Source organism: Semicossyphus pulcher, unplaced genomic scaffold (genome assembly GCF_022749685.1).
Source record: "Semicossyphus pulcher isolate SPU_LCO1_2020_fin unplaced genomic scaffold, fSemPul1.0.p SCAF_23, whole genome shotgun sequence".
Classification (NCBI taxonomy): Eukaryota; Metazoa; Chordata; class Actinopteri; order Labriformes; family Labridae; genus Semicossyphus; species Semicossyphus pulcher.
The window spans coordinates 8,833,209-8,852,284 of NW_027211697.1; the positions used below are offsets into that span (position 1 = coordinate 8,833,209).

Sequence of the window (19,076 nt, forward strand, 5' to 3'; positions counted from 1 at the left end):
TTCCCCCATTTGTCTTGATAATAAACGTGGCTTTGATTTTCTCCTTTGGCAGAAAAGATGATCGGGGGCTGCTACGTTTTTGGCTGGGGAAGCCTGCGATCGACTGAATGCAACACCTAGATCTGAAGGAAAGGATTATTATATGGGTTGCATTTGATTTTCCTGACCTGCCCTATCCGGATTTCGGATTACTCAACATTCTTCGGAATGGAAGGACGGGATTTCGCTGCTCCGGCGCACCTCCTATCAGAGCGGGGCGCCCTGGTGCACCGAGCCGCCTCTCGGATCGCTCCCTCGGGCCACAGCTCTGTGCAGCACGCCGGTCACTTCCCGCCGGGGAAATATTACCCCTCGCACATACCAATGGCTCCCCACTCAGGTTAGTCAATCATACGAGGGTTTTGTCACACAATAATGTAGCGCTACTGATATTGTTTGTTTCAATAGAAGCAACATACATTATTATCTCAGTGCTGTCTGTTGTTTCAAACGCTCTTGTCATGATGTTGCGCCATAAAGCCTGTTCATTTATCAGCGTGAATACATGGCTGTTGCCTGCATGTGTGCTGGAGAACAAAGCTGATTATGTTTTGCACAAAAGGGACTTTCTGTTTAAAACAAATGGTTGCTCAGCCCAGGTGTGGCTGTGGAGTTTCACTATTCAAATATCCGCTAATAAATCATTTGAAATTTGATTTACACAAGACCCACAATCCGGAATTTTGATTAAGCTGAATCAACATTAAATATCTCAAAGGTAATAAAGACATCTTAGTTAAACAAATAGCAGTTTGATAACTTAGATAAATGCCATGGTATTTAAAAATGGCATTTAAGATCTGTTTTAGTTTGCACACAGGGAGTTAGGCACTGCATGGCTTCCCATTGGCTCTGGAGCTGAATCTGAAATTAGATCTTGTCACTTTAAGTTAAATTGATAAGTGTCACACTGGTGCCACCGCTTAACCAGAACACCTAGAGCCATAAGCAAGGAAAGGAGAAAGCTGGATGAGCAGGCGTTATGTATGGATGTTGTATTAAGAAGAGTAATAGTAGGAAATACTCCTCCTATATTGGGCTTCAAAGTGTCAGGGTGCAAATGTGTTCACAGTGCATGCATCAGGTTTAACAAGTGACTTAGGTATCTTGTGTACCAAAATGTGCACATTTATAAACATGAGAACACACATTTGTGCCCACATTACCACTCAGGGTGCAGAATCATCTATAACAGCTGACATATGGTGGACAAAACAAAGACAGTCAAATACAAACTCAGACAAGAATGAAAAACAAACATGGTGACGCTTTAATATTCAGTTTTTGTAAAAACAAGATTTCTGATGTTTTTTATTTGTATGTTGTTTTGGATTTATTTAAATATTAAGTGTCTTCCAAATTTGGCCTTAAGAAAAATACAAATGTGAAAAAAAACATGCACAGCATTGTAATGGACTGTGTCAATACACTGTTGTTGCTCTTACTTTGTCCACCCCTGTTAAACAAAAGGAATGTAAATAAGTCACAACAGAGGCATATTGATTGCATCAAACAGTTACACTTCAGAGGCAGTTTCCTTTGAAAATATGGTAATGCTGCTTCTAAAAACATGTTGTGATGCAGCAGTGGAGGAATCTAGGGTCACCGCAAAGCAGGGAAAATTTAGCGCTTAAAAGTTATTTTATGTAACGTATAAGAGCTACAACTATAAATGAAATCTGTGGGCTCGGTGTAGGCGGTTTTTGTAGGTGTCAAATACCGTATCAAACTAAAAAATGTTTCTGATTTATATCTTTTTGTTTATCTATTTATTTAATATCTAATTAAAACGTAATACGTAAAGCTGCCAAATGAAAGATACTTTTTAAAAATTCATTTTGTTTATAAAGATTCTGAATTCATTTGCAAAATCATGCTAAACATGAGATATAATTAGCCATTCAGGAGAATTCATGGGCGCTGTTCACCATTCATCTCTCACCATTCATGTTTGCTTTTGGCAGTAGTCTCTCTCTCTCTCTCTCTCTCTCTCTCTCTCTCTCTCACACGCACAGTGCCTGCGTCCGTATGTTTTTTTTCTTATAGATGTTTTGTTGAGAGCATGAAGGCTAATGCTGGCTACAGGGTACAGGTGCTCCCCCCGACCAGATTTGGTGTTTTCTTTTGTAGTATTGTGCCGCACCAACAACAAGACCTACCCTCCAAATGTCATCACCGTTCAATGAGCAGCACAGGTGGTGTATTGTTCTCCCCAGGCTCGTCAGTAACACATAGGTGCGACTGAGGAGAAGTCTGTCTAATAACCTACAGATTTAGAAAACGACTTAATTCTTTGCATTTCAGGTATTTTTTATTAAATCAACACGGAGAATAATTTCCCAGAGTTTCTAAATCCCCTGCAGGCTCCGCTGGAATGATTTTGTTATTGTGCTCTGCTGATGTGCAATTTTTGATTTATTATTTTAATAATATTTGAAAATGTCAAGCATGTCATAATGCAAATAGGTGGATGAGACATGAAGGATAATCCAACAATTATAAATGGCATGTATTTTTAAGACGATAATTCATCAAAAAAGCACACATTGCAAATCTATTATCCATGTGACGCGAGGAAAAACTAAACAAAAGCGCTTTTTTTTTCACCCCTTAAAAGCCTTTTTAATTTATAATGTCTGCATTTAAAACAGCAATTTTTTTAATGTATCTTTTTCAGTATTTTTTAATGACAAATAAATCTTAAAGGAATCCTTCTTTTTGTTCTTTTGCTCTTGAGTTAGTTTACCCAAATTAATTCAGGCCAGTCACACCATGTAAGAACAGTCAAATGCTCGTAGCTTGTCTGACCAAACTGGTCCCAGACTGTTGTTCTTCCTGACAGGCCAGGTCATTAGCGTCCCCTCAAGTGTCCCCCGTATGCTAGCAACATTAGCACAACTGAGAATGTTGTTTGCTGAGTGTGTTGGATCCCTTCAGTTTCTCTGCACTTTCCCCCCGGGGACTAACTTGCACACTGGTTCACATGAATACTTTACAAAGAGCATGAATATTTCAGGGTTGATGTAAAAATGCATTCAGAGGCAGGTTTCTGATGTGGCTCCTTGAAAGGGCTTCTCTGACTTTGCAGAGGTATTTATTGGGAGCGTTCCCTTCACCCCCTTCTGCTAAAAAAGAGCGGTGGCGTTTGCAACACCCTCCCTTGGCATAGTTCCTTGTTGGGTTACAGAATTTCAACAGATTTTTTGGGGGGGAATTTGTTTCTTTTTCCTGCACATACTGGTGAGTTTGGTTTCAATAAGGCAACAACAGACACACGCTCCTTCTTTCTTGCCCACTGAACCATGTTAACATAGAACCGGTAGAGATTCTGTCAGTGTGCATTTGCTGCTGTCCATCTTCACCTACTACAAGCAGTCATTTGTAATGCATGTCAGGTGGTCGATTTATAGTTTGCACTGTGTTCAGGGAATGTGACATTGGAGCAACTTCTCTCTCTCTCTTCTTGCTGATACAGTGAGACACAGACCTGTTAACTCATCTAATGTAGCCTAATTCAGCCAATTCATTTACAAGGACTTTGAAATAGTAATTTTATCTGCTGCTGGCTCCGGCGCGGAGTTTGGAGACAGACTCGACTTGGCTGCGAGGCTGGGATTCAGATGTTGGATAGTGTCAAAGGAGGAGACACAGTGGAGCTGTCTTTACTGCTGGCATTTATGGCTGGGGGCTCATCTTTCAGCCATATTGTTCTGATCAGTGTGCTCTGGCTGAGGTGTGGCTGTGTGAAAGCAGCAGGGGGGCCTCAGAGGCTGTCCATGGCTGAGCTCTGGTCTAAACACCCCATGTAATCAAAGGTCATATTTGTGTCATCTCGCTCGCTCGCTCGCTCTGCCTCCCCTTCCTTTACATCTCCTCTGTCTCCCTTTCCATAAGCTGTCCTCTCTCTCCTCCCCTCCATTTCTCGGCCTCTTTCTTTCCAGCAGGAAGACCCTTGTGTCTGGGAAGCGGTGGTCTTCCTGCCACCTCTGTTTTGGCCACCCTCCCCTGCTCCGGGCCATTGTTGCAGACCCCAGCTTTGTGTGTGTTTTACGGCTGCTGTTAAAGATAAAAAACAGTCCCTTCCACCCCCTTTATTGTTTTCTGGTAGGATGTCCCTGTCATTCCCTTGGTTTTTATGTCCTCGCTGGATATCCGAGCAGCTTCCCCCTTCAAAGGTTAGCTATGCTGTCTGCCTTCTCCCATTTTTTCTCCAAAGGGGAATAAATAACTTTACTGAGACTTTTATTGAACGTCTCATTGCTGGAATATCCCATGGGTCTGTGGTTGTTAGGAAGACGCTTCAAAGACAAACACAGGTGTTTGGTGGAGTTAGCAAAGGGCTGGTTACAACTCGGGTCTTTAAAAGAATAACCCTCAGTGAGTGGGTGAGGGTTGTTTGTGGGAAGGGAGGCTTCTTCTTCTTGGCCTTGTAACTCTTGTGTTGTGAGCACTCACAGTTCGTACCAAGCCTCCCTTTGGCTTAACCTACCCCCCATCCTTGTTGACCCCGGACAAGAGCGGTGGCTGGAGTGTGTTGCGTGCTCAGCGTAATTATTTAGCAGCACAGCACCGAGCCACAACTGAAAGCCTGTGCGTGTCCTTTCTTTTTAAATTTGAACAAGTTTAGGGATTTGGTGAGAGGACATTCAAGACCTGAGCGAAAAGAAAACTGATACCTTGAATAACACGTCTTAAATATTACATTAAAAGTCTGTTTGTATCCAGGAGCCACCGTTGTGGAAGTACGGTGACAGAACGTGGGTCTTAGGCCAAGTTGCATTTGGCTCGGGTCTTCTGCACTCCCTCTCTCTTTCGCTCCAGCTCAGCAAAACAGAGTGAAAACCTCGGCCCGCTGTCGAGCTCGTTTTGTGGACCGTTGTGAAATGACACGGTTCAGACCTGATGTCACAGGAGTTACCATGAATAGTGGAGGTGTCGCTTGGCATCCTACACCTGGCTGAAATAGCACCTTGCCCAATGCTGCCGCCATCTGTCACCTACCCCCTGACACTCCCACTGGTAACCAAAATGACTTGCAAGGGCAGTCAACTGTCTTTAAAAGGATAAGTGCCTTGCATAACCAAATACTGTTAATAGGGGTAAAATGCGCTCTGCATGTTTCAAGTGGATTCAGGCATTGGTATCATTAAAACTCAGGCAAACTCCAGACTATCCCTGTAGGCTTCTTGTCACTATCGGATCATCGTACCAGGTGTCCAATATCCAGTCATCAAAAAATAAGTAACAGCATCTGGGATTCAGTACACGCAGGTAACTTAAGTGACAGTTCCTTTTACATTTCTTTACTCATCAGCAAAACTGTCCGCAAAAAAGTGAAGGCTGAGGCTGAGTGTGAAAAAAAAAAGAAAAGAAAACAGGGGTCTTTGCAAGAGGAATTCAGCTAGTAAGTGGCCATGCTGCCTCAGAGGCCGCCTCTTCAAACACACCGCCACCCACACTACAGTACCGTGTGGCATGGTGCCACAGAGCCCTCGCCTCGAGCATGGGGCGTGTACTCAGGACAAACACAAAGGAGACCCACGGGTGAGAGTGACGGCCAGGGTAATACCTTCCTGTATCGGATTTCGGGGCATTGGATTTCAAAACCTTCCTATCTATTTTTACACTCAACACGAGGAAGTGAAAAAGTGGCATTAAGAATCCAACAAGGCTATGTAAGTCTTTTGTTCACTTCCCATGACGGACACATGCGCGCACACACACACACTAAAGCTAAAAAAAATAGTTGGACGCAAAATATGTTTCCTTGAGATTGAATAGACTGATACATTTGCCCAAAGTCAACCAATGCTGTTTTGTTTGTGATCTTGATCGCGCCCTTTTTTTTTGCTCTCTCTTGTTCTTGCTCTCCACCCATTCTCCCTCCCTCTCCAAGTATCAGGCTGCTTCTCATCAGGCAGCCCCAGGCCCACCTAAGCGCATGGCCCGTATTGCATGTGACAGCTGTTGGACATTATTAACGGCTCAAGCAGAAAATCCAGATCACTTGTTTTTTAATTTAAATTTTATTATTGTTATCGGTCACTGAAAAGAACAAAAAAAAAAAGGGACAGTTGCCCCATTGTTGTTAGCAGATTTGTGGTCAGTGACAATACTGTACTGATCATGAGTGTGTGCAAGCGTGTGTGGTTATGTTTGGGTGGGCGTGTTGAGTTTGCACTTGTGTGTGTGTGTGTGTGTTATTGGGCTTTTTTCTCCAGACACCCCCCACTAGAGCTGAGGCACCCTGTGGTTCGCTGTGAGGCCTAGACAGGTGCATTGTTAACCCTCTAACGTCTGAGTCTGTCCCCGCTGAATCTGCCGTAGTGCTCCTGGCATGGATTTCATGCTGGTGATGCAGCTCGTGTAGTTTTGCCGTTTTTGGCGCCGCTTTCTAATGTATTGTTCATTATCTACACATAAGAGTTTCATCCATTAGACACTTGATTCACGTGCAGGATGCCTGTCCAGTAGAAGCTGTACGTGTCAATGAATGGGGTTCATTTTGAATGGTAAACAATTAGTTTTCCCTGTTCAGCTCTGTTTTTAAAGAATATTCAGTAATGTAAGCTTCAACATATCAAATAGCAGATTCTTAAATGTAGATGATACGTAGCAGAAGGCCAAGATTAAGAGCAGAAAAGCCTCAAGTAATGGGCCAAGATTTGGTGACTGTCAGTGGAACAGCGGGCATGTATGACACAGTACCAAACAATGAGGTGCTCTGCGAAATATATGCAGAGATTTGCCATTAAATATACATGCAGCATGCCTCTCAAAGATGTGTCAGCCTTTTTGTGAGAAAACAAAGATTAGCATCAGGAATTCCATTTTAATAAGTCTCCTGGGACCATCCAAACAGCTGCCTAGTCCTCAATCCAAAGGGGACTTGTTGCTCTCTCTCTCTGTGTCTTTATGTCACACACTCTCTCTCTCTTGCATGGATCTCCTGTGCTCCTTCTGACATTGATTAGAACAAAATTCCTGCTCTCTCCCTCCCCTCCTGTTTTTTTTTTTAATCAAATCACTTGTTTTACACCACAAATTCTTTGTCTGCATGTTCCCTCTTTGATGATCCACGTCCATATGACTGCTTCTCCCTGCAGTCCCCCCATCCTTTACATTCACTGTCCTCCATGTGTCTGACTCTGCCCTCCACCTCATTCTGCAGTTTTATTTGTCCCATCTGCCTGCTGTGACCACTAGGCTACACTGCCTCCTCTCTCTGATACAGTATGTGTCCTGAGGATCTGGGGCAAATGACTGGCTCCTCAGCAACAGATGTGTGTTTGTCTGCTGGTGCTGCATGCATTAGCTTTCTCTGCTTGCCATGCACGGCCACTGACCTACCCTCTGGTGAATGTGGGGGAAGGGACACAGTGTGTGTACGCACGAGAATGGCACAGACAGACAGAGAGGAAGAGAGGAGAGCGACAGCAAGACTAAATGCACACTGTCACATGCTGTCATACACTTACTGGTGCATTGCAAGCGTTTGCACAAAACGGCACACACACACACATGCACGCGCATGCACACTCGCACGTCTTACACAATCACACATCTAGCTTCCCAGGAGGCCATGAGGCCAGTGGGACAGAGCAAGCTTGAGAGTCTGGTTTGTCTGTTTACATCTAATTATAGAAACAGGACTATTTCTGCAACCACTGCTCCAGCTTTTTTATACTCTTACAAGAGGGGGAGAGGGAGGGAAGTGAGAGCGAGTGAAAAAAAAACAAAGCTTTGACAGCCTTTTCTCACAATGGTGAACGGTTATCTCATCCCCTCAGCGCTGCTACTGTCTGTGGGCTCTCAGTACAGTACAACAGAAGACAGAGAGGGAGGGGGAAAGTGTCTTGTATCGTAAGCCCTCTCATCCTAGTGTAACATGAATGTGCAAATTTACGAGAAGCGAGCAACGGCATACGCGGCAATGTATTTTCCCCATTAGCCACATGGATACACTGAGTTGACAATCGCCCCGATAAAAAGAGAATAATTTCTTTACCCCTGCCCCCCGGGCTCTCGCTTGGACCCGGCAGAAAGCGCCGTCCATCACAGCAGTCAAAACAAATGGAAGAAAAAGTTCATGTTGGGGATTAGCGTTGTATAAATGTATCTAGTAGTAAAGAGACAGGGCCAGTGCGGTAGTTAATCCTCAAGCATGGTGGCTGATATCCAGCTGAGTGGCTGTTGTTAGCCAGGGGGGCCTGCAGGGGGGACGCTGTCAGGGAGACGCTGTGCTGCCCGTCGGCCTGCTTGGGGTTGCCAGGTGAGAGCCGGATCAGGGCAGGGTTGGGCCTGTGGGTCCGGGCCAGACAGGTTGCAGCCTCTTGCAGGTGCTTTCATAAAGAGCCCCCCAGGCAAATTGCAAAGCCCGCTGGATGCAACCTGAGCCAGGTGCTACCCATCCCCCACCCAAATACATAAACCACAACATAATGGAAATGTGTGCTTGCATTCGCCCCACCACCACCACCACCCACGCCACCCTTTTTATTCTGAGACATGGCAGGTAAATTAATTGGCCATGAGTATGTAACTTATATGCCGAGATAAAGGTGCGCTGTCTGGCCGAGGCGTAGCGTAACGGCCGTAATGATGGCTCCATTGTGTTGATGTTGAGGGGGGTAGTTAGCGGCACAGCCAGCGGGGCCTTTGCTGGAGGGCTGGATAGTCTCTGATTAATAGTGGGGAATGCTTTGAAGTGACACCCAAGTGCAACGGCTCACAGGCTAATAGCAAAACCATCAGTATAGGGAGTGCTCCCTCTTCCTTAGTCTTCATTAGCTAACGTTTCCACAGCACTATCTTGCCACCCTCCTCTCACACGCCTGCCTCATCTACGGAGAGCCTTAGGAACTCCGGGGGTTTTTATTTTTGCAATTGTTTCATGATTTCACTGTCATTTTTCTCTGTCACGTTCGGTAAAACGGGAGATTTTTTTCTTGAAGGCAGCAGAGAGGGACGAAGATGAGGCCTTTCCTCCCAGGGCTCAGCCGCAGAGGTGAACTGTGGCGCAGCCCTAAAGACTCGTGGGATTGATGTGGCACAAGTGGGACACGACTGGGGACTATTCCCAGGATCCATTTTGATCTCCCGTACTGACAGACGCGCTACAGCTGTGGGTGTGTCTGTGCGAGTATGTAAGTGTGTGCGTGTGTGTTTAGGAAGCCGAGGCGGGGAGGCAGGGTTGGGTCTGTCAGCTGTTGGAGTAAAGTAAACTATTAGCGGTGGGAGAAGGCAATGTTTCCAGTGAAGAATTAGAACCACTTCTAATTGCAGTGAGGTTGGGCTATGATTACATGCTGGCTAATGCACTGACAGACCTCTCACTTGGCTGGCTCTCAGAACGCTGCTGAAATGGCTGAATGCCTTTTGGTTATACAGCATAATGGGAGGGTGTGTGGACGCACGTGTGAGTGTGTGTGTGTGTGGGTGGCTGCCTATGTGTATCTGTGATTAAACCTGTTTTTCAGAGTGGTTTTCTGTGCTTCTGGCATGATTTTTAGAGTTATGCATTTTGCTTGCATACTTGCGTGTGTGTGTGTGTGTGTGTGTGTGTGTGTGTTCTTTGTGATAGCTGTGCTCTGCTCCTTTCTTGAGTGCCTGTCGTTATTTGTAGTGGAGGCAACTTTTCTTTCCAAATCAAACCTCAGCTGGTGCAACTCTCTGAACAGTATGTAAGAAGTGTGTTTTTGAGTTTTTGTGTGTGTGTGTATTCATGAGTTGTATTTGTGTGTGTGTGTGTGTGTGTGTGTGTGTGTGTGTATGCCCACGGGAAAGAGCAATCAAAGAAGCTGTGTGGTGGAGCGATTGTATAAAAGGAGTGAGAGAGGAAACAGAGTGGCAGGCAGCTGAGAGGGCAGCATGTGGGGGTGGACGGGGGGCTGATGCAGGTGCCTAATTCTACCTCAGCCCTGGGCGTTTTATATTCCATCTATCTCTCTCTCTCTTCTCCACTTCTGCATGTGGCCGTCGTGGTATGTAGTAAATCCAACTGCTTCAATTACTTCGGTGATCAGCCAATATATCTGTGACAGTAATCAGAATAATAACACACACAGATGGATTTATACAGCATTATACTGGAAGTCGTCTACATAAATAATCAGGGAAGAATTTTAGAGAGCTGTGTTCATTTTTCAACTCATAATTTTATGGGTTTTTTCTTTTTTGCAGAACAGCTTGTTATCAGTTGTGCAGGTGCCCAGGTTTGCAAGAAGCTGTGGTTTACTGTTTTGCTGGAAAGTGCTGTAAATCACATCGCATTCCCGGCATATGGGGTGGCAGTTATTGGGTTGTGTCTGCTGTTTCTTCATCAGGGCCTTAGGCTGTGGGTGGGCGGTATACCAGTTTCACACCATCACCGGTGTCACGTTCTGCCACGACATGGATTTTGCAGTGCAGTCAATACTGAGATAAACATTTTGGTTTTCGTACACGTTTGCCATAACTTATCTACAGGAAAAGTCCGTCTGACATCACGTAGTGCATCTCTTCCGCAGAGCACGCAGAGACCTGACGCTCTGCATGCAGAGTGTGTGTCGCTTGCCTGTAAACATGCACACGACGCTGCAGCCGTCATATATAATGTCGGCGGGATAATTGAGACAGCTTTCCAGTGAATGTGTCCCTGTTATTAGCGGAACCTCGTCCCGGTGCTGTGGCCGCATGAACGGACCGTTCGCAGAGCAGAGGTGCTGCGGAGTGTTTAAATTTAGCGGCTTCACCTGCTTGCGCACACACGGCATGAGGTTGTGCGCTTGGCGACAGGAAGTAGGACGCGTGAGTTTTGTTTCCAAAAGTTACCATCACAGGTAACGCTGATTAAACATACATTTGAACACCGTTAGAAACGGTAGATGACAAGTAACCCAGTAGCAGCCCACAAGTCTGTTTGTAGTCGCTGAACCAAGTGTGGTAAAAGTATGAGGGATTTTTGTTTTGTGAAATAGAAAATAGATTTTAAAGTCCCAAATAATATTAAGTATAATTGTAAGTTGTTTATATGCACATGAAAACACAGTGATGTGTTCCCTTACATTGACAAGAGAACAAAAAGAGCTAGAGTACCTTTTCATTTTGTAATACCGATACCGGCAAAAGGAAAATAAATACAGTGATATGAATTTTAGGCCATATCCCCGACCCATAAACCTATATAAAAGACCCAGACATGAAAAAAAAACAGACAACATGATTTCTCCGGGGTTCAGGATGTCAAGGAGAACTTCACAGAAATCTGTTGTGTGTACCTCTGCTGATTACTTCCCAGGGTAGCGATGGGTCATAGATAGGCTGGAATGGTTCTCAGACTACTCAAGGGATGTCACACCTACATGAGGGCTTTTGGAGGTCAGCTGTACAACATGGCTGCTGCGGAATCATAAATGAACTTTGGATGTGCATGTGGATTTGTGGGCAGGACATGCAGGACATGTGCTAGATTCATTTCGGTGATGTGGATAATCGGCACTTCCTGGTCATGCTGGTGACCGACTGGTGAGTTATGTGGAGAGAAGTGGTCATACTCCTTAATGGCACACGACCAAACCAGAATTGTCTGTGTGCTTGGAAACTGGATGCATCAACACCACTGGCATGGCGGAGGTGGGCTAAACTATGCAGATGTGTGGGAAGGAGAGGATGGTAGGGCGAACTGGAACATGTGATGGTGCAGCAGATGTCTGCACCAAGAATTTTATTTAAGAGGTCGGCAATATATGAACATCTTTTTGTTGTTTTCGGTATGTGTATGTAAATGTGTGTATCCCCATTTGTCAGATCTTCTTTCAGAAAGAGAAGCTGCTTTGAGGATCGATACTGACATACTCTCTGCACAAGTACACACACACAAACACACACACAACATACACACCCTTTTTACGCTTACTGTCTCATCTGTCAGTTGACAGAGTTTTCTCCAGCTCTGTGGGTTCTCTTTCCAGCCAAGCAGATGGTGAACATTCAGAATGAAAGCAGATCCTAAGTCCTTTTGGATCTCCATCAATCCAATAGTCTCTGGGACTGTCCTGCGCGGGGGCTCAAGTTTCTCAGCACTCACTGAGGCTTCCCAGCTCTTCAACCAGGGTGTAGTTGCCACTTTCCTGTCCAGTGCTTTTTAATCTCACACGCACAAATTCTGCAGCTGAAAAGGGGCTGCTGACAGTTGCTCCCATTGCTCACTCCTTTTCTCCCCGGCAACTCAACTGATACCTCCGAACCAAATCGGGTGCCTCTGCTCTCCCACATCCTCACCCAGGGTGTCCTACTGTACTATGTGAACATAGCAAACCGCTCTTTCCCCTCAAATTTCCTCCTCTGTCCCCTGTACCTGCAGTGGCAGCTGTACCCCTCAAGCCCTCCTCCCCCCGGCCCTCCACCCTGTGTGATTTTACGTGACAGATTGAGTAGGATATATTTCAGCACGCGTGTTCGGATCTTTTAACGGGGCTGGTTTGAAGGCGCGTCGTCTTTGAAGCCCGCACCACTCCTAACTGTAAGTGATTTTATGAGACATGTTTCTGTGCCAGTCAGCCAGGCCACTGCGCCACAACCAGATTGGTGGAGAGCAACGGGGATGCCATTCCAGCACAAACCATCTGGGAAGAAAAAAGGGAAGGGAGAAAGTGTGCGTTCTTGTGTAAGTGATTCTACACATATGTTTGTGTGGGTGTGTGTTTGCGTGCATGTAAAGGGAGAGAGGTGGTTAGTGCTGGCTGTGAGAGGAAAAAAAAGTTTGGCTTCTTGAGGAAGGCCTCATACTGCCCCTGCCTTCGTCTACTGATTTACGAGCTTGTGAAGGAAATCTCTCATTTGTCACTTTTCATCTCTTTTCTCCACGTCATCTTTTTTTCTCTCTCTCTCTCATGGAATTCAGCTTTTTCCTTGAATCTTCTACTGCTTCCTTCAGAGGACAGAAAGGAAGAGAAGAACTTTCTTTCTTTCTGTATCTGGTTAAAAACATTCAAGGCTTGCTGGATATGTTTTAGTAAATATTCATGGGTGTTGATATGCCAGTGTTATGTAGTTTGCTTGTGGTCAGGATGCGTGTCATTAGGCAGTGTACACTCTCTGTCTGTAAATAATTCCAAACACTTGTTACGGTACTGTTTCTGCTACACTGTGGTTTGAACATATTGTCGGAAAAAAACATTCAGTCTAAATATTATGAGCGTGCGTGTGGACATTTCCGGCCATGCACACACGTTTGCTGCTAAAACCTGCTAGCCAGTACATTACCGCGCTGGGGTCACAGTCAGGTCAATTGCAGTCGGCAGTCTTAGCATGTGTGCGAACATCAATGTGCAGTCATCGTGCGTTTATGTGCCAGTGTGCGCCTTACTCACTCAGGTGCTACCTATAAATCCACCTCACCCTTCCCTGGCCCGCTGAGGACACAGCAGGAGCAGCGGGGGCTTCACCCTTTTTCAAAGCGGGGGTGAGAGAGGAAAGGGAGGGAGAGGGTAAAGGGTTAGAGGGGAAGGGAGATAAATGAGGGAGGGGGCTTAATGAGAGCCCTGGCTCACATGATTATGGGACATGCTGATAGAAATCAGGATCTTTCTCAAAGAAGTCAATTAACCTCCTCCCCCCTTCCCTAATTATGCACGGATTGCTCCACTGGCTCTTTACTGATAGGGCTGCTCGGTTCAGCTCAATATGCAGACTCATGCTGCCTTAGTCTACACGGGTTTGTGTGTTTTGTGAGAAGCATTTGTCAACCCTTTTTTAAAATAGAAAATGTTCCCAGTCTGCTTTAAACTCCGGCTTTTTAAACGCCAATATTTATCCCCACCCCCTCATCTTTTTTTTTATGTGACAAGTAGAGCCAGTACCGGACAGATCCAGGAGGGGGCTCCACCCTTGGAGGCCTCTGGTCATTAGTGCATAAGAGGCTAGATGATGGCTGAACTCTGTGGTCAGAGTAAATAAGCAGTGTAGTAGAATGTCAACATGACCAGGCGGCTCCTTCACAGCACCCAGTGTTGACATAACTGCTCTCTTATCTGAGAAGTGCAAAGCCCAGCCCCACAATAGAACACTGTGCCAGAACAAATACAGTATGGAGATAGAAACCACACTTTCCAACACACACACATTCATCAACACACACTGTGAGGGAATGTGTTGTATGGCACTACAAGTCAAAGCTGCTACTGCCAGCATCAATATGGCACAAAACAATGCATAACTGATAATGCAGGGCTGTGCAGTAATAAGTTTCGGTCCCAGCGTGGGCTGTTCCTGCTACCCGACTGCCTTGTATTCATGTGAGCTCATGAAAATAACGGGGTGTTAAGGATCTTGGTAATCTGAGTAAATGACTCCTCGCTCTCTTCTCAGTACGGCACAAGACCGAGGGCCAGCCTGACTGTCATGAGACGAGCTCTGCCATCAGACTTAAGTGAATGAGCAGTTTGTGGATGACACAGCTGCAACTCTCTCTTGTGTGAGTGTGTCAATGAGAAAGAAAGGGGAATAGGGGAAAGAGGTCACAAAAGGGAATAAAGATGGCGGCTGTTTGCTTTTCAAACCCCCTTGTTTAAGTACCTGTGTCACATTTGCTATTTTTCTGTGTCAAAACATTTCAGTAAGCCCTCTTCCCCTCACTGCCTCAATTCACCCTAATAACTCTTCTTTATTCTCCTTCCCTGTCTCTCCCTGTCCCCCTCTGCCTCCTCCCTCCACTCCATTATGGCCTCTGCCAGGTCTAGACTGAGCTTGGCTCACACTGGCGTTGTGATAACCTGCTGAAAGCTGTTGCCCTCCTGCGGATACGAAGACACCCAGCTGAGGTTTCTCTGCGATACTTCTCATGCTCCCTCCCTTTAGCTACACGACTCGCTGTCTTCCTTCCACAGATTCCCCAAATAATTCACTGGTCAGGCCAGTTGCGAGGCTTTCTGGCCCCGACGCATAGATGCTGACATGTTTTATGACAAGCAGACCTAAGCGCATATTAAAGAAAAATAAGAAAAGCCAACATGTGCACTCATAGGCACAGTGTTCAAAGCTGGTTTAATGGCTACTCTGGGATATAGGGCTTTTATTTGAGACCCAAAACACTGCCAGTAGTTCTATTGAGCATGGCCAGTTGGAAAAATATACGATTTTAATTTCCAGCCTGCTAACATGTATATGCAATGATAGTTTTGTGTGGCTTCTCGATGAGTGTGTGTCCGCGTGTGGGGGTTGTGTGTTAAAGGTTGTTCTATGGCAAACGAGGCGAGCAGCTGCAACACATCTGTTGACTTCGATCAGATGCTGAAGGCCCCAGAAGGCGTTCCTCCTCCTGTGCTGGTTCTCAGTACAATCTGCAGATGAATACAGAGTGAGGGGGGATAACACGTGACTGTCCGGCCTGCTCACCTGTCCGGCTGACTCAATGTGATCACTGCAAAGGAGATGGATGATTCCAATGTTAGCTGTGCAGCCAACCAACCAGACAGACGAGCCACGAGCAGTTGATCAAGATGATATCCCCCCTCCCTTACGTCTCCCTGCTTTGACCTTGGACTGTGCCTTTTCTACTCCTTGCTGTTCAAGCTTACATCAAGCTAACCAGCTGGAGAGGCTTTTTATGGCTGCCCTGCTCTATGTTACACTTCATCTGCTCGTGTTCGGGTGAGGATGACCTTCTCTCCTCTGTACACATTGCAGGAAATGCTCCTAATTTTGTGCGTTGCTGCAGATGTTGAGCAGGCCCAGGCAGCGGCATTCCATGGATGACCAGTGTCAGCAGTCAGGAGACATAACTCAACTTTAAAGCCCAGTTTGTGTGATGCACTTCATAAAATAATTTACTGTGAGATTTGGCCGACCTTGTACGCATTCAAAAGTACAGGCTACTTCAGAGAGGAAGAAAGTGGTTATTCTATGGGCCAAGTAGAGCTTTGTTCTTATGGCAAGAAGCTTTGCAACAACAGAAGTCAAGGAGATCACGCGTCTTATACAGTGTGTTCTTTTCAAGGTAAGACTGTGTATCGTTCGGCCTTGGCTACAGGTGCCTTCCCTCCCCTTGTCTGTAGGTTATCAGAACCAAAATGCTCACATTTGTCTTGCACAACGCTACAAGAATTAAACATTTCTCCTTTGTTCCCCTTGTGAACCAGCAGCAAATTATATTCAAGGCTGCGGAAAGACCTTGGGCTGGCTGGCGCGGCGGCTTTCTGCTCCGTTATCTGCACTGTTCTGTCTCTGAGCCTCTGACAGGCTACATCAGACGGAGAGAAGCCAGAGCAGGGAGCTGCCTTCTGTTTCTCTCACACGCATCACTCTCGGACTTTATCATATTACAGGCCAATCCAAGAGAACTAAGAGGACAAGCAGCAAAGCAGTCTCCTCAACCAGCACTGCTCCCCATGACCTAAAGGAGGCGCCGGGCCACAGGTGGAAGAGGGAGGGAAAGAGGAAGGGAGGACGTAGAGGACAGGACATTCCAACGAGCCCTGGTTGCCAGTTGAATGCTGGGATGCTGATTTATTGGCAGCTCTGACGGAGGGAGGGGTGAACCTGTGACTCCCCATAAAACAAGACGTTCATTACCCTTCCAGACCTCAGGAAAACTGATGGACGAACAAGAGCAGAGAACCAGAGTGCAAGTGGGACGAGCGTGGGAGTGTTAGTGGTTTTTAAAAACCCAAAAAATGAAGAGAAAGTGTTTCCATTTTGAGGCAAGCGGATGACTGTAACTGAGGGAAGAAAGCGAGGCGATGAGGGAGGACAGAAATATGGAGCTGAGCAGCAGGGGGAAGGAGGCAGAGTGATGGAGGAATGATGGAGAGGGTGTGAGGACGGAAAGGGAAAACTGAGAAGGGGAATGAGTGATGGGGCTCGAAGGAGCAAAGGGAGAACAGGGGATGAAAGTGAAAAAGGGAAGACAGCAGGCAAAATCTGCACCATGAATCGAGCTGCTTGCAGATTTATGTGGTGTTTTGGGTATCATTATACATCAACCAGAGGAGATGGGGAGACTCGAGCAATATGACGCCTATGGGGTTGTGTGTGTGTTTATCTGTGTACCACACTTTTATTCTCCATCCTCACGCTGTTCATGTCTCCTCCAAAGCCAACTGACTGCTGAATTCGACAGAACGCACTCGCCTGTGGTGAGGTAACATCCACCCACATCCACGCTCCACTTTTCCAAAGCCTATCTATCTAGCACTACTGGTTGAGAGAAGAGAGGTAGACCACCCAGGACTGGGTAGTCAAACTGGTGCTTTGATGTGGCACAAGCATATGTGCAGTGCATGGGTACAATCTCTGCTAAAACACACTCGCAAAATACAGTTTTACTACCTCCTGTGCGGCATCATTACTTCTCGTCACTGGACCGGTGGGATGCTCAAAATGAAAGAGAAAGAGAGAGAGAGAGGCAGCCACCTCCTGTGCCAGGCAGTGCCAGGCTGAAACGCTGGAGCCGTATGGTCGCCCTGAGGGGGGGAAACCTGCCCAGTCTAACCACATCTCAATTAACCAATTAAGTTCAAAAGTTAACAGGGGACTAATTAGAGAGAATAGTGCTGAACACTTGTTTTAATCTGCCTTTTTCCCTCTACCAGGCACGTTTGAGTCCGTGACCTGGCTGGCTGAGCTTGAGCTGCGTCGGCTAAAACATGGCACGCAAAGACGCCCTTAGTCACCCATCCATCCCCACGGCCAGAACATAAAACCAGTGGATTTAGACAGATCAGTCATCAGCTGTAAAACAAACCAGATCAAGAACATTCCATGTGCTGTTTCCAGTGGAACGCGAGAACCATGAAAATCCCATCTTTGAATCAGGAGATTGAGAGACGTACGAGAAATGTTCAAAGGAGAGTTTGTAGTTATATGTAACACGGCTATTTCCTGTTCACCCCCGTATTTGGTCCTGCAGATGGGTTTTAATGGATGCCAAATGGGAGGTTTAGTGCCTTGCTATTGGCCTGTTGGAGTGTCTTTTTAACACCATCATATTAAATGACTTGTGTTTAGGACTCGAGGCTACGGCGTGCTCCGCTCGTTTACAATACGCCTTGGGCAGAAAGTGTTTGTGACTTACCACTAAAAGTACAAATTTTATCCCTGTGTTCAAGAGAAGGAGGGGGGGCTGCTATATTGGCTGCTACCACCAATAAAAGATATGTGGGCTCTATGACACAATTGTAGTGGGGCTGCTTTGAGCCCTGGAGCCAAATGCAGTGTGTTTGGAATCAGGCTGACAGCTAGATAGAGAGAGAGGTGAGAAATCCCTCTTTGACTCTGCTCATTTTAAGCGGGGATATCTGTGTGCTCTGATTTTTTTTTAGGGCTTTACTTGAAGGCTGTGACAATTTAAGTTACTGCATGGTTTATTAGCTGTGTGTGTACATGTTGTGTGTGTGTGTTTGAATGGGGGGAAGAGGGTAAGAGAAGTCAGGATGCAGTTTGAGGGGTGAAGGACTCCCCTGTTGTATGCGAGACCCTGGAGGATTCCTCCCCCTTTCCTCTCTTCCTCCTCCTCCCTCCCCCCCCTTTTACACTCATCTCTTCCTCTGTGAGATCCACAATGCTGGGAAGAAATGTGTCATTAACAGGGGAGACCAAAATAATGTTTATGGGCTCAAGCAGCACTGAAATCATTTTCCATATCAGTGCAACTGCATGGGCCCTGTGGGGGAGTAAATCTGATTTTCTCCTCCCTGTGCCAATGGGAAACATCATGGGAAAGAAAACAGATTGGATTGTTAGAGAGATGGCCTGACGCAGCTGTGGGCGGCTCTTTTTTGTGTTTGGGTGTGTTGCTGTGTGTGTGTGTGTGTACATGCGTGTGTATCATGAGAGAGGAAGACAGAGAATACTAGAGAGGGGAAGAGAAAGAGAGAAAAGAATATAAAATGCGGATGTTTAGCGAGCGTGTGCGGAGGAGAGAATGAGATGGATGAGCCCCTCTATGATAATCACATTTTTTATGCCTTAGGAATAAAGAGCCAGAACGCAACAAACGGCCCTGATACGTTCTCATGTAACAATGGGTCAGTTAACAAGCACACTCACCAAAGTTCGGA

General features: G+C 46.0%; 1 protein-coding gene across 4 annotated transcripts in view; it reads left to right on the forward strand.

Moving 5' to 3' along the window:
• The first annotated feature begins 207 nt into the window (after positions 1-207).
• LOC138602717 (BAH and coiled-coil domain-containing protein 1) overlaps positions 208-19,076 on the forward strand; it is a 59,883-nt gene continuing 41,014 nt past the window's right edge. For all 4 annotated transcript variants that reach the window (XM_069674265.1, XM_069674266.1, XM_069674267.1 and 1 more), the window contains exon 1: positions 208-379. In XM_069674265.1, the coding sequence (XP_069530366.1) occupies positions 208-379 (172 nt within the window). The remainder of the gene's footprint in view (positions 380-19,076) is intronic.